The sequence below is a fragment of the Chiloscyllium punctatum genome, chromosome 28 (genome assembly GCF_047496795.1).
Source record: "Chiloscyllium punctatum isolate Juve2018m chromosome 28, sChiPun1.3, whole genome shotgun sequence".
NCBI classification, from domain to species: Eukaryota; Metazoa; Chordata; class Chondrichthyes; order Orectolobiformes; family Hemiscylliidae; genus Chiloscyllium; species Chiloscyllium punctatum.
Window position 1 is genome coordinate 11,587,059 of NC_092766.1, and position 14,416 is coordinate 11,601,474.

At 49.7% G+C, this 14,416-nt stretch overlaps 1 protein-coding gene across 5 annotated transcripts in view; it reads right to left on the reverse strand.

Annotated features, from left to right (window-relative positions):
* The window catches only part of LOC140454000 (RING finger protein 112-like), a 54,487-nt gene that overhangs the window by 15,633 nt on the left and 24,438 nt on the right, over positions 1-14,416 (reverse strand). For 4 of the 5 annotated variants that reach the window (XM_072548920.1, XM_072548917.1, XM_072548921.1 and 1 more), the window contains 2 exons: positions 5,527-5,577; positions 159-215 (listed from right to left, as the gene is read on the reverse strand). In XM_072548920.1, coding sequence (XP_072405021.1) covers positions 159-215; positions 5,527-5,577 — 108 coding nt within the window. The remainder of the gene's footprint in view (positions 1-158; positions 216-5,526; positions 5,578-14,416) is intronic. The other variant, XM_072548918.1, reaches the window with a different exon arrangement.

Below are 14,416 nucleotides of genomic sequence, written 5' to 3' on the forward strand. Positions count from 1 at the left end.
CATGACTTCAACATTACTGACCCAGCAAGACTCCTCAGTAATACTCAGAATGCTGGTGTCAGCAGGGAGTGCTCATGAAGAGGAGGTCACAAACTTGTGATGATATTCCATGTACCCAAGACAACACAATGATAATCAGATCGCGTGCTCTCTGTTACCTGAACAGGATCCAAGTCAAGAACCTCTCCAACCTTTTCGGCCATGTCCAAAAACATCTGGAACGCAAGACACAAAACATCTAATCATTGCCAGCTCGATGTTATCACCCTGTTGTATGATCAGCCAACAGGCAGTGACTGAAGCTCGGGCCTTTCACTGTCTCAGTGTCTGGGTGATAATCAATCCCACACTGGGGGGGGGGGGGGGGGAGAGATTACCTAACTCACTGAGGAGACTGGGAATGAAGACTGGGCCTTTCACTGTCTCAGTGTGTGGGTGATAATCAATCCCACACTGGGGGGGGGAGGGGGGAGAGATTACCTAACTCACTGAGGGAAATGGGAATGAAGACTGGGCCTTTCACTGTCTCAGTGTGTGGGTGATAATCAATCCCACACTGGGGGGCGGGGGGGGAGAGATAACCTAACTCACTGAGGAGGCTGGGAATGAAGACTGGGCCTTTCCCTGTCTCAGTGTGTGGGTGATAATCAATCCCACACTGGGGGGTGGGGGGGGAGGGAGAGATTACCTAACTCACTGAGGAGACTGGGAATGAAGACTGGGCCTTTCCCTGTCTCAGTGTGTGGGTGATAATCAATCCCACACTGGGGGGTGGGGGGGAGGGAGAGATTACCTAACTCACTGAGGAGACTGGGAATGAAGACTGGGCCTTTCACTGTCTCAGTGTGTGGGTGATAATCAATCCCACACTGGGGGGCGGGGGGGGAGAGATAACCTAACTCACTGAGGAGGCTGGGAATGAAGACTGGGCCTTTCCCTGTCTCAGTGTGTGGGTGATAATCAATCTCACACTGGGGGGGGGGGGAGGGGGGAGAGATTACCTAACTCACTGAGGGAAATGGGAATGAAGACTGGGCCTTTCACTGTCTCAGTGTGTGGGTGATAATCAATCCCACACTGGGGGGGGGCGGGGGGGGGAGAGATTACCTAACTCACTGAGGGGACTGGGAATGAAGACTGGGCCTTTCCCTGTCTCAGTGTGTGGGTGATAATCAATCCCACACTGGGGGGGGGGGGGGGAGAGGTTACCTAACTCACTGAGGGGACTGGGAATGAAGACTGGGCCTTTCACTGTCTCAGTGTGTGGGTGATAATCAATCCCACACTGGGGGTGGGGGGGGGGGGGGAGATTACCTAACTCACTGAGGGGACTGGGAATGAAGACTGGGCCTTTCCCTGTCTCAGTGTGTGGGTGATAATCAATCCCACACTGGGGGGGGAGGGGGGAGAGATTACCTAACTCACTGAGGGGACTGGGAATGAAGACTGGGCCTTTCCCTGTCTCAGTGTGTGGGTGATAATCAATCCCACACTGGGGGGGGGGGAGAGATTACCTAACTCACTGAGGGGACTGGGAATGAAGACTGGGCCTTTCCCTGTCTCAGTGTGTGGGTGATAATCAATCCCACACTGGGGGGGGGGGGGAGGGGGGAGAGATTACCTAACTCACTGAGGGGACTGGGAATGAAGACTGGGCCTTTCCCTGTCTCAGTGTGTGGGTGATAATCAATCCCACACTGGGGGGGGGCGGTGGGGAGAGATTACCTAACTCACTGAGGAGACTGGGAATGAAGACTGGGCCTTTCCCTGTCTCAGTGTGTGGGTGATAATCAATCCCACACTGGGGGGGGGGGGGAGAGATTACCTAACTCACTGAGGAGACTGGGAATGAAGACTGGGCCTTTCCCTGTCTCAGTGTGTGGGTGATAATCAATCCCACACTGGGGGGGGGGGGAGAGATTACCTAACTCACTGAGGAGACTGGGAATGAAGACTGGGCTTTTCCCTGTCTCAGTGTGTGGGTGATAATCAATCCCACACTGGGGGGGGGGGGGGGGGAGAGATTACCTAACTCACTGAGGGGACTGGGAATGAAGACTGGGCCTTTCACTGTCTCAGTGTGTGGGTGATAATCAATCCCACACTGGGGGGGGAGGGGGGGAGAGATTACCTAACTCACTGAGGGGACTGGGAATGAAGACTGGGCCTTTCCCTGTCTCAGTGTGTGGGTGATAATCAATCCCACACTGGGGGGGGGGGGGGGGGAGAGATTACCTAACTCACTGAGGGGACTGGGAATGAAGACTGGGCCTTTCACTGTCTCAGTGTGTGGGTGATAATCAATCCCACATTGGGGGGGGAGGGGGGGAGAGATTACCTAACTCACTGAGGGGACTGGGAATGAAGACTGGGCCTTTCACTGTCTCAGTGTGTGGGTGATAATCAATCCCACACTGGGGGGGGGGGGAGAGATTACCTAACTCACTGAGGGGACTGGGAATGAAGACTGGGCCTTTCCCTGTCTCAGTGTGTGGGTGATAATCAATCCCACACTGGGGGGGGCGGTGGGGAGAGATTACCTAACTCACTGAGGAGACTGGGAATGAAGACTGGGCCTTTCACTGTCTCAGTGTGTGGGTGATAATCAATCCCACACTGGGGGGTGGGGGGGAGGGAGAGATTACCTAACTCACTGAGGGGACTGGGAATGAAGACTGGGCCTTTCACTGTCTCAGTGTGTGGGTGATAATCAATCCCACACTGGGGGGGGAGGGGGGGAGAGATTACCTAACTCACTGAGGGGACTGGGAATGAAGACTGGGCCTTTCCCTGTCTCAGTGTGTGGGTGATAATCAATCCCACACTGGGGGGGGCGGTGGGGAGAGATTACCTAACTCACTGAGGAGACTGGGAATGAAGACTGGGCCTTTCACTGTCTCAGTGTGTGGGTGATAATGAATCCCACACTGGGGGGTGGGGGGGAGGGAGAGATTACCTAACTCACTGAGGGGACTGGGAATGAAGACTGGGCCTTTCCCTGTCTCAGTGTGTGGGTGATAATCAATCCCACACTGGGGGAGGGGGGGAGAGATTACCTAACTCACTGAGGGGACTGGGAATGAAGACTGGGCCTTTCACTGTCTCAGTGTGTGGGTGATAATCAATCCCACACTGGGGGGGGGGGGGGGGGGGGGAGAGATAACCTAACTCACTGAGGAGACTGGGAATGAAGACTGGGCCTTTCACTGTCTCAGTGTGTGGGTGATAATCAATCCCACACTGGGGTGGGGTGGGGGGGGGAGAGATTACCTAACTCACTGAGGGGACTGGGAATGAAGACTGGGCCTTTCACTGTCTCAGTGTATGGGTGATAATCAATCCCACACTGGGGGGGGGGGGAGAGATTACCTAACTCACTGAGGGGACTGGGAATGAAGACTGGGCCTTTCCCTGTCTCAGTGTGTGGGTGATAATCAATCCCACACTGGGGTGGGGGGAGAGATTACCTAACTCACTGAGGAGACTGGGAATGAAGACTGGGCCTTTCCCTGTCTCAGTGTGTGGGTGATAATCAATCCCACACTGGGGGGGGGAGGCGGGAGAGATTACCTAACTCACTGAGGAGACTGGGAATGAAGACTGGGCCTTTCACTGTCTCAGTGTGTGGGTGATAATCAATCCCACACTGGGGGGGGGGGAGGGGGGAGAGATTACCTAACTCACTGAGGGGACTGGGAATGAAGACTGGGCCTTTCCCTGTCTCAGTGTGTGGGTGATAATCAATCCCACACTGGGGGGGGGGGGGAGAGATTACCTAACTCACTGAGGGGACTGGGAATGAAGACTGGGCCTTTCCCTGTCTCAGTGTGTGGGTGATAATCAATCCCACACTGGGGGTGGGGGGGGGGGGGGGGGGGAGATTACCTAACTCACTGAGGGGACTGGGAATGAAGACTGGGCCTTTCACTGTCTCAGTGTGTGGGTGATAATCAATCCCACACTGGGGGGGGAGGCGGGAGAGATTACCTAACTCACTGAGGGGACTGGGAATGAAGACTGGGCCTTTCCCTGTCTCAGTGTGTGGGTGATAATCAATCCCACACTGGGGGGGGGGGGAGGGGGGAGAGATTACCTAACTCACTGAGGGGACTGGGAATGAAGACTGGGCCTTTCCCTGTCTCAGTGTGTGGGTGATAATCAATCCCACACTGGGGGGGGAGGGGGGAGAGATTACCTAACTCACTGAGGGGACTGGGAATGAAGACTGGGCCTTTCCCTGTCTCAGTGTGTGGGTGATAATCAATCCCACACTGGGGGTGGGGGGGGGGGGGGGAGATTACCTAACTCACTGAGGAGACTGGGAATGAAGACTGGGCCTTTCACTGTCTCAGTGTGTGGGTGATAATCAATCCCACACTGGGGGGGGAGGGGGGAGAGATTACCTAACTCACTGAGGGGACTGGGAATGAAGACTGGGCCTTTCACTGTCTCAGTGTGTGGGTGATAATCAATCCCACACTGGGGGGGGGGGAGGGAGAGATTACCTAACTCACTGAGGAGGTTGGGAATGAAGACTGGGCCTTTCCCTGTCTCAGTGTGTGGGTGATAATCAATCCCACACTGGGGGGGGGGGGGGGGGGGAGATTACCTAACTCACTGAGGAGACTGGGAATGAAGACTGGGCCTTTCCCTGTCTCAGTGTGTGGGTGATAATCAATCCCACACTGGGGGGGGGGGGAGGGGGGAGAGATTACGTAACTCACTGAGGAGACTGGGAATGAAGACTGGGCCTTTCACTGTCTCAGTGTGTGGGTGATAATCAATCCCACACTGGGGGGGGGGAGGGGTGGAGAGATTACCTAACTCACTGAGGAGACTGGGAATGAAGACTGGGCCTTTCCCTGTCTCAGTGTGTGGGTGATAATCAATCCCACACTGGGGGGGGGGGAGGGGGGAGAGATTACCTAACTCACTGAGGGGACTGGGAATGAAGACTGGGCCTTTCCCTGTCTCAGTGTGTGGGTGATAATCAATCCCACACTGGGGGGTGGGGGGGGGGGGAGAGATTACCTAACTCACTGAGGGGACTGGGAATGAAGACTGGGCCTTTCCCTGTCTCAGTGTGTGGGTGATAATCAATCCCACACTGGGGGGGAGGGGGGGAGAGATTACCTAACTCACTGAGGGGACTGGGAATGAAGACTGGGCCTTTCCCTGTCTCAGTGTGTGGGTGATAATCAATCCCACACTGGGGGGGAGGGGGGGAGAGATTACCTAACTCACTGAGGGGACTGGGAATGAAGACTGGGCCTTTCCCTGTCTCAGTGTGTGGGTGATAATCAATCCCACACTGGGGGGGGGGGGGGGGTGGTGGAGAGATTACCTAACTCACTGAGGGGACTGGGAATGAAGACTGGGCCTTTCCCTGCTTCTGACAACCTGAGTAAATAACAACCTGTCCATATAAGGTGGACAGTGAAGACTAAGAGGCAACTGATGAAGTTGTGTACAGGGACACGTATCGGAAACTCAGGAATTGGTGAAATACAAATGAGGAAAGAGCACCTCTAAATATTCCAGGTCTGTCCGATTAATCTTCGAAGCAACATTAAAAATCTGAAAATTTCAAGAGAGAAAGCGATCAGAAGATATGGAATGAATGTTGTCACAGTGTTATAAGAACTACTACATATGACATTGGGGAACTGAAGTTTAAAATCACACAACACCAGGTTATAGTCTGACAGGTTCAATTGGAATCACACTAGCTTTTGGATCACTGCTTTTCTTCAGGCTGCTAGTGAAGCAGGATTGCAGTGTGTTCCATGTCCCTACTAATCTCTGAGTAAAGAAACTCCCTCTGACACCTGTCCTGTATCTATCACCCCTCAATTTAAAGCTGTGTCCCCTCGTGCTGGCCATCACCATCTGAGGGAAAAGGACTCTCTGATTATCTTATATGTCACCTCTCAACCTTCTTCTCTCTGACGAAAACAGCCTCAGGTCTCTCAGCCTTTCCCCGTAAGACCTTCCCTCCACACCAGGCAACATCTTGGTAAATCCCCTCTGCACTCTTTCCAAAGCTTCCACATCCTTCCTATAATGCGGTGACCAGAACTGTACGCAATACTCCAACTGTGGCCGCACCAGAGTTGTGTCCAGCTGCAGCATGACCTCGTGGCTCTGAAACTCAATCCCTCTTGTAATAAAAGCTTACACTTCTTACCACCCCTATCAACCTGGGTGGCAACTTTCAGGGATCTGTGTACATGGACACTGAGATCTCTCTGCTCATCTACACTACCAAGAATCTCACTATTAGCCCGGTACTCTGTATTCCTGTTACTCCTTCCAAAGTGAATCACCTCACACTTTTCCGCATTAAACTCCATTTGCCACCTCTCAGCCCAGCTCTGCAGCTTATCTATGTCCCTCTGTAACCTGCAACATCCTTCCGCACTATCCACAACTACAAATTTACTAACCCATCCTTCTACGCCCGCACCCAGGTCATTTATTAAAATGACAGACAGCAGCGGCCCCAAAACAGATCCTTGTGGTACACCACTAGTAACTAAACTTCAGGATGAACATTTCCCATTAACCACCACCCTCTGTCTTCTTTCAGCTAGTCAATTTCTGATCCAAACTGCTAAATCACCCTCAATCCCATGCCTCTTATTATCTGTAATAGCCTATCGTGAGGAACCTTATCAAACGTTTTACTGAAATCCATATACACCCCATTAACCCCTTTACCTTCTCAAAGAACTCAATAAGATTTGTGAGGCGTGACCTACCCTCCAAAAAACCATGTTGACTATCCCTAATTGAATTCTTCCTTTCTAGATGATTATAAATCCTCTGTCTTATAATCCTTTCCAATACTTTACCTACAACCGAAGTAACACTCACAGGTTGATAATTTCCAGGGTTGTCTCTGCTCCCCTTCTTGAACAGGGGGAAAACATTTGATATCCCCCAATCTACTGGCACTCTTACTGTGGACAATGATGACCTAAAGATCCAAGTCAAAGGCTCTGCAATCTCCTCCTTGGCTTCCCAGAGAATCCAAGACTAAATCCTATCTGGCCCAGGGGACTTATCTATTTTCACACTTTCCAGAATTGCTAACACTTCCTCCTCTTGAACCTGAATTCCATTTCATCTAATAGTTTGTATCTCTGTATTCTCCTCAATAACATTGTCTTTTTTCAGGGTGAAAACTGATGAAAAATATTTATTTAGCACCTCTCGTATCTCCTCAGGCTCCTCATCACCTCCCACTACTGCCCTTCTCTGGTCATTCTTTTATTCCTGCTATACCCACAGAAAGCTTTAGGGTTTTCCTTGATCCTACCTGCCGATGACTTCTCATGTTCCCTCCTGGCTCTTCTTAGTTCTCTCTTTAGGTCTTTCCTGGCTAACTTGTAACTCTCGAGTGCCCTAACTGAACCTTCACATCTCATCTTTACATCGTTAAAAACCACACCAACACCAGTCCGACAGGTTTATTTGGAAGCGCACTAGCTTTCGGAGCGACGCTCCTTCATCAGGTGGTAGTGGAGGGCTCGATCTTAACATGGAATTTATCGCAAAAATTTACAGTGTGATGTAACTGACATTATACATTGAAAAATTGATTGTCTGTTAAGCCTTTCATCTGTTAGAATACAGTGATCGTTTCACTTCTTTCACGTGTAAATCACAAAACCCTTTTTTTAAAAGTTGCATTCTCGGGTTAGCTGTTAACAATGGGGATAGGTAGACAATATGTTGAAGGTGTTAGCCCCCTGTGTTCCCTGTCTCTGCCATGGTGTTTAGATTGATTCTAATCTAAAAAGTGAGATAACAAGAGTTTTACATAAATTCATGCAGTTTTTGAGCTCATCTTTACATCAGCCTTCTTCTTCATCTTGACAAGAGATTCAACGTCTTTAGTAAACCACAGCTCCCTTCCTCCCTGGCTGACAGGTACATATTTTTCAAGAACACACAGTAGATGTTCCTTCCACATTTCATAGTGTCGTACAACTGCTCCGGTATACTGAACAAACCTAGATTGCTGGTAAGTCTTTAATTACTTAGAATGGAGATGCAGGTTTCGATTCATTAATATGTAATAATTCACAGAACTTCTGTCAAATCACATTCCCAAGATAACTTAAGGCTTCATAAAAAATTGGTGACATCTCAGCTCAGACAATACATTAAAGGTGTGAGGTTAGAGTCTGTCTGTATCCCAGCCTTGAGTCAGACTGGTTCTGTTTCTTATAAAATGCCATATGGACTGACTGCCTATAGATTGTGTGCTTTTTTTAAAATATAAAATTACAAAAATACAAAATTATAACAACAATAAACTAACAACAACACTACTCTAAAAAACACAAAGCAAAACTATGCTCATATATAAAATAAAACAAAGTAAGAGTAACAACTAAATAAGTCAATAAGTAATACTACTCGGTGCAAAGAAACAAAAGCTCCTGACCTTCGATAACATTAAATATTACACCTGCATTTGTTCAAAATCCTTCCTCTCAGGGCATCAAAGTTCACTAAACCAAACCATCATGGCGACACAAAAGCCATAATTAAAATGACCGACAAATCTGCGCCTAGGTAATTCAAATAAGGCTGCCATGTCTCATAAAAAGTTTCAGTTTTTTGGTGCACCATACTTGTGAGAAAGTCCAGGGGGACATGTTCCATGATTAGCTCAGACACTGAGCACATCGAAATGTTTTTCCTTGCACAAAAAGTGAGGATATTAAGACATTTTGTCCCATGTGTATCCGAGGAAGATACATTGGGCAGGGCCAGGAGAAGAGAGATCGGGTCCATCTTGACTTTGGCCCTCGATACTCTCCTTATTACTCCTGCCATAGCACTCCAGTACACTCCAGACGAGCTGGGGCCAGATGAACAATCTTTAACTGCATGGCATGGGTCCTAGTACAGACCGAAATCTTTCTCACATTCTCACAGATATCCTTCCATTCCTCAGAAGAGATCTCAGTTCCTAACTCTCTCTCCCAAACCTCACTTAGTCGCTCAGTATCCACCCCTCAACAGATGATAAAGAGTTATAAAAGTCAGTCAAAAGTGTAGTTTCCTTTTGGATAACATCTCTAATCTGGAAGGAAGAGAAAAGGTGTCTGCTAGATAATCCATATTTATAAATTATATGGTCAAAGGGCATCATTGTTTCACGCTCAAACAAATCACCCAAGCAGGAAACTCCCTGAGCTGCCCAGAGTTTAATCCCTGGGTCATTTGTTCCTGGCTGGAATCCTGGCATACCAACTGTAGGAGGAAGAAAATTAGTTTTAGACATATTGCCCTCACTCTGCCACAGTGCCCTCCATACTTTGACAGTATTAATAATTATTGGATTATGACAGCAACTGTCCTCATTTTACCTCAGAACAACAAAGGGGGACACTTTGCCTGGGAGTCCTCAATATTCAGCCATATTGACACCAAGTCAAGGTAAAATGGAGCCTAATTGACATCTTCCAATACCCAGGAGGCCTACTGCCCCCAGCCCTGGGGCAGCTGCAATTTCACCAGTTTAGTAAAGGGTCTGCAATGGTGCCAAATAAAAGAGCTAAACCAACCATTAAGTCTCCAAAACGTTCACCTGGGAAAGGTCAAAGGGAGCATCCACAAAGGTTAGAGCAAATGAGGAAGCACATTCATCTTAACAGAGCTGCTCGGTCTAACCAAGATCGCGGAAGGGCCTCCCACTTGTGGAAGTTTACTTGCCGAACTGGAAGAACATCAAGAAGCATTGGAAAGAACTGCCACAAGAGGATCACTGTCAAGGACCCTTCGTCACCTAGTAAAGGCTTCACCGAGACCAAACTGCTCCAGGCTATTAAAAAAAAACGCATGGCAAATCCACCCAGGCAAATGTCTTCGCTGCATTGAAAGAGATCACTGATCCCTGTACCGATCGCTGCTGACACACTTGGACCATATTAAGTAATCTCCTAACATTGTTGGAGAGCCCACGTCCCTTGAACCAGTCTGATCCTCTTCTTTAATGGAAGGTAACACCATTTCCAGACTTAGTGCGGAAGTCTTGGACAGAGATGGGCCTATAAGGAGCATGTCCCCCTGGGTCCTCCCTTAGATTCCCTACAGTGTGGAAACAGGCCCTTCGGCCCAGTAAGTCCCCATTGAACCTCCGAAGAGTAACCCACCCAGACCCGTTCCCTTACCCTTTATTTACTCCTGACTCATGCACCTAACACTATAGACAATTTCCCCACGGCCAACCCACCCTAACCTGCACATCCCTGGGCACTACAGGACAGTTTCCCCATGGCCAATCCACCCTAACCTGCACATCCCTGGGCACTACAGGACAGTTTCCCACAGCTGATCCACCCTAACCTGCACATCCCTGGGCACTACAGGACAATTTCCCCACAGCCAATCCACCGTAACCTGCACATCCCTGGGCACTAAGGGCCAACCCACCCTAGCCTGCACATCCCTGGGCACTACGGGACAATTTCCCATGGCCAATCCACCCTAACCTGCACATCCCTGGGCACTACGGGACAATTTCCGCACGGCCAATCCACCCTAACCTGCACATCCCTGGGCAGTACGGGACAATTTCCCATGGCCAATCCACCCTAACCTACACATCCCTGGGCACTACGGGTCAATTTCCCCACGGCCAACCCACGCTAACCTGCACATCCCTGGACACTACGGGACAATTTCCCCACGGCCAATCCCACCCTAACCTGCACATCCCTGGGCACAACGGGACAATTTCCCCACGGCCAACCCACCCTAACCCGCACATCCCTGGGCACTACGGGACAATTTCCCCACGGCCAATCCACTCTAACCTGTACATCCCTGGGCACTACAGGACAATTTCCCCACGGCCAATAACCTGCACACCCCTGGACACTACGGGACAATTTCCCCACGGCCAACCCACCCTAACCTGCACATCCCTGGGCACTACAGGACAATTTCCCCAGGGCCAATAACCTGTACATCCCTGGGCACGACGGGACAATTTCCCCACGGCCAATCCTACCCTAACCCGCACATCCCTGGGCACTACGGGACAATTTCCCCCACGGCCAACCCACCCTAACCTACACATCCCTGGGCACTACGGGACAATTTCCCCACGGCCAATCCACCCTAACCTACACATCCCTGGGCACTACAGGACAATTTCCCCACGGCCAATCCCACCCTAACCTGTACATCCCTGGGCACTACGGGACAATTTCCCCACGGCCAATCCTACCCCAACCCGCACATCCCTGGGCACTACATAGAACATAGAACAATACAGCACAGAACAGGCCCTTCGGCCCACGATGTTGTGCCGAACTTCTATCCTAGATTAAGCACCCATCCATGTACCTATCCAAATGCCGCTTAAAGGTCGCCAATGAATCTGACTCTACCACTCCCTCGGGCAGCGCATTCCATGCCCCCACCACTCTCTGGGTAAAGAACCCACCCCTGACATCTCCCCTATACCTTCCACCCTTCACCTTAAATTTATGTCCCCTTGTAACACTCTGTTGTACCCGGGGAAAAAGTTTCTGACTGTCTACTCTATCTATTCCTCTGATCATCTTATAAACCTCGATCAAGTCACCCCTCATCCTTCGCCGTTCCAACGAGAAAAGGCCGAGAACTCTCAACCTATCCTCGTACGACCTACTCTCCATTCCAGGCAACATCCTGGTAAATCTTCTCTGCACCCTCTCCAAAGCTTCCACATCTTTCCTAAAGTGAGGCGACCAGAACTGCACACAGTACTCCAAATGTGGCCTAACCAAAGTCCTGTACAGCTGCAACATCACCTCACGACTCTTGAATTCAATCCCTCTGCTAATGAACGATAATACTCCATAGGCCTTCTTACAAACTCTATCCACCTGAGTGGCAACCTTCAAAGATCTATGTACATAGACCCCAAGATCCCTCTGTTCCTCCACCTGACCAAGAACCCTACCATTAACCCTGTATTCCGCATTCTGATTTGTTCTTCCAAAATGGACAACCTCACACTTGGCAGGGTTGAACTCCATCTGCCACTCCTCAGCCCAGCTCTGCATTCTATCTAAGTCCCTCTGCAGCCGACAACAGCCCTCCTCACTGTCCACAACTCCACCTATCTTTGTATCATCTGCAAATTTACTGACCCACCCTTCGACTCCCTCCTCTAAGTCATTAATAAAAATTACAAACAGCAGAGGACCCAGAACTGATCCCTGCGGAACTCCACTTGTAACTGGACTCCATGCTGAATATTTACCATCTACCACCACTCTCTGACTTCTACCGGTTAGCCAGTTTTCTATCCAATTGGCCAAATTTCCCTCTATCCCATGCCTCCTGACTTTCCGCATAACCCTACCATGGGGAACCTTATCAAATGCCTTACTAAAATCCATGTACACTACATCCACTGCTCTACCCTCATCCACATGCTTGGTCACCTCCTCGAAGAATTCAATAAGACTTGTAAGGCAAGACCTACCCTTCACAAATCCGTGCTGGCTGTCCCTAATCAAGCAGTGTCTTTCCAGATACTCGTAAATCCTATCCCTCAGTACCCTTTCCATTACTTTGCCTGCCACAGAAGTAAGACTAACTGGCCTGTAATTCCCGGGGTTATCCCTATTCCCTTTTTTGAACAGGGGCACAACATTCGCTACTCTCCAGTCCCCTGGTACCACCCCAGTTGCCAGTGAAGACGAGAAGATCATTGCCAACGGTACTGCAATTTCCTCTCTTGCTTCCCACATAATCCTAGGATATATCCCGTCAGGCCCGGGGGACTTGTCTATCCTCAAGTTGTTCAAAATGTCCAACACATCTTCCTTCCTAACAGGTATCTCTTCTAGCTTATCAGTCCGTTTCACACTCTCCTCTTCAACAATACGGTCCCTCTCGTTCGTAAATACTGAAGAGAAGTACTTGTTCAAGACCTCTCCTATCTCTTCCGACTCAATACACAGTCTCCCAGCACTGTCCTTGATCGGACCTACCCTCGTTCTCGTCATTCTCAGGTTTCTCACATATGCATAGAATGCCTTGGGGTTATCCTTGATCCTATCCGCCAGGGATTTTTCATGCCCTCTCTTAGCTCTCCTAATCCCTTTCTTCAGGTCCCTTCTGGCTATCCTGTATCCCTCCACTGCTCTGTCTGAACCTTGTTTCCTCAACCTTATGTAAGCCTCCTTCTTCCTCTTTACTACGGGACAATTTCCCCCACGGCCAACCCACCCTAACCTACACATCCCTGGGCACTACGGGACAATTTCCCCCACGGCCAATCCACCCTAACCTACACATCCCTGGGCACTACAGGACAATTTCCCCAGGGCCAATAACCTGTACATCCCTGGGCACTACAGGACAGTTTCCCCACGGCCAATCCCACCCGGTCTATCGCCATGCTCAAACAGCCTTTGTTTCACAAAGGCAGCTTCCTTCCTCGCTGTCTGTGGAATTTAAGGCAGACTGAAGAGCTGAGACCCGCTGCAACTTAACCACCAGCGGCCTATCAAAATATGCCGCCTTAGCTGCCCTCAGTCCTATTATAAGGCACCCAGAGTATCACACTGTCTGTTACAACACACCCCGAGTGTCACACTGTCTGTTACAACACACCCCGAGTGTCACACTGACTGTTATAACACACCTCGAGTGTCACACTGACTGTTACAACACACCCCGAGTGTCACACTGACTGTTATAACACACCCCGAGTGTCACACTGTGTGTTACAATACACCCCGAGTGTCACACTGTCTGTTATAACACACCCCGAGTGTCACACTGACTGTTATAACACACCTCGAGTGTCACACTGTGTGTTACAACACACCCCGAGTGTCACACTGTGTGTTACAACACACCCCGAGTGTCACACTGTGTGTTACAATACACCCCGAGTGTCACACTGTCTGTTATAACACACCCCGAGTGTCACACTGTCTGTTATTACACACCACGAGTGTCACACTGTCTGTTACAACACACCCCGAGTGTCACACTGTCTGTTATTACACACCACGAGTGTCATACTGTCTGTTACAACACACCCCGAGTGTCACACTGACTGTTATAACACACCCCGAGTGTCACACTGTCTGTTATTACACACCACGAGTGTCACACTGTCTGTTACAACACACCCCGAGTGTCACACTGACTGTTATAACACACCTCGAGTGTCACACTGTGTTACAATACACCCCGAGTGTCACACTGACTGTTATAACACACCCCGAGTGTCACACTGACTGTTATAATAAACCTCGAGTGTCACACTGTGTGTTACAATACACCCCGAGTGTCACACTGACTGTTATAATACACCTCGAGTGTCACACTGTGTGTTACAATACACCCCGAGTGTCACGCTGTCTGTTATTACACACCACGAGTG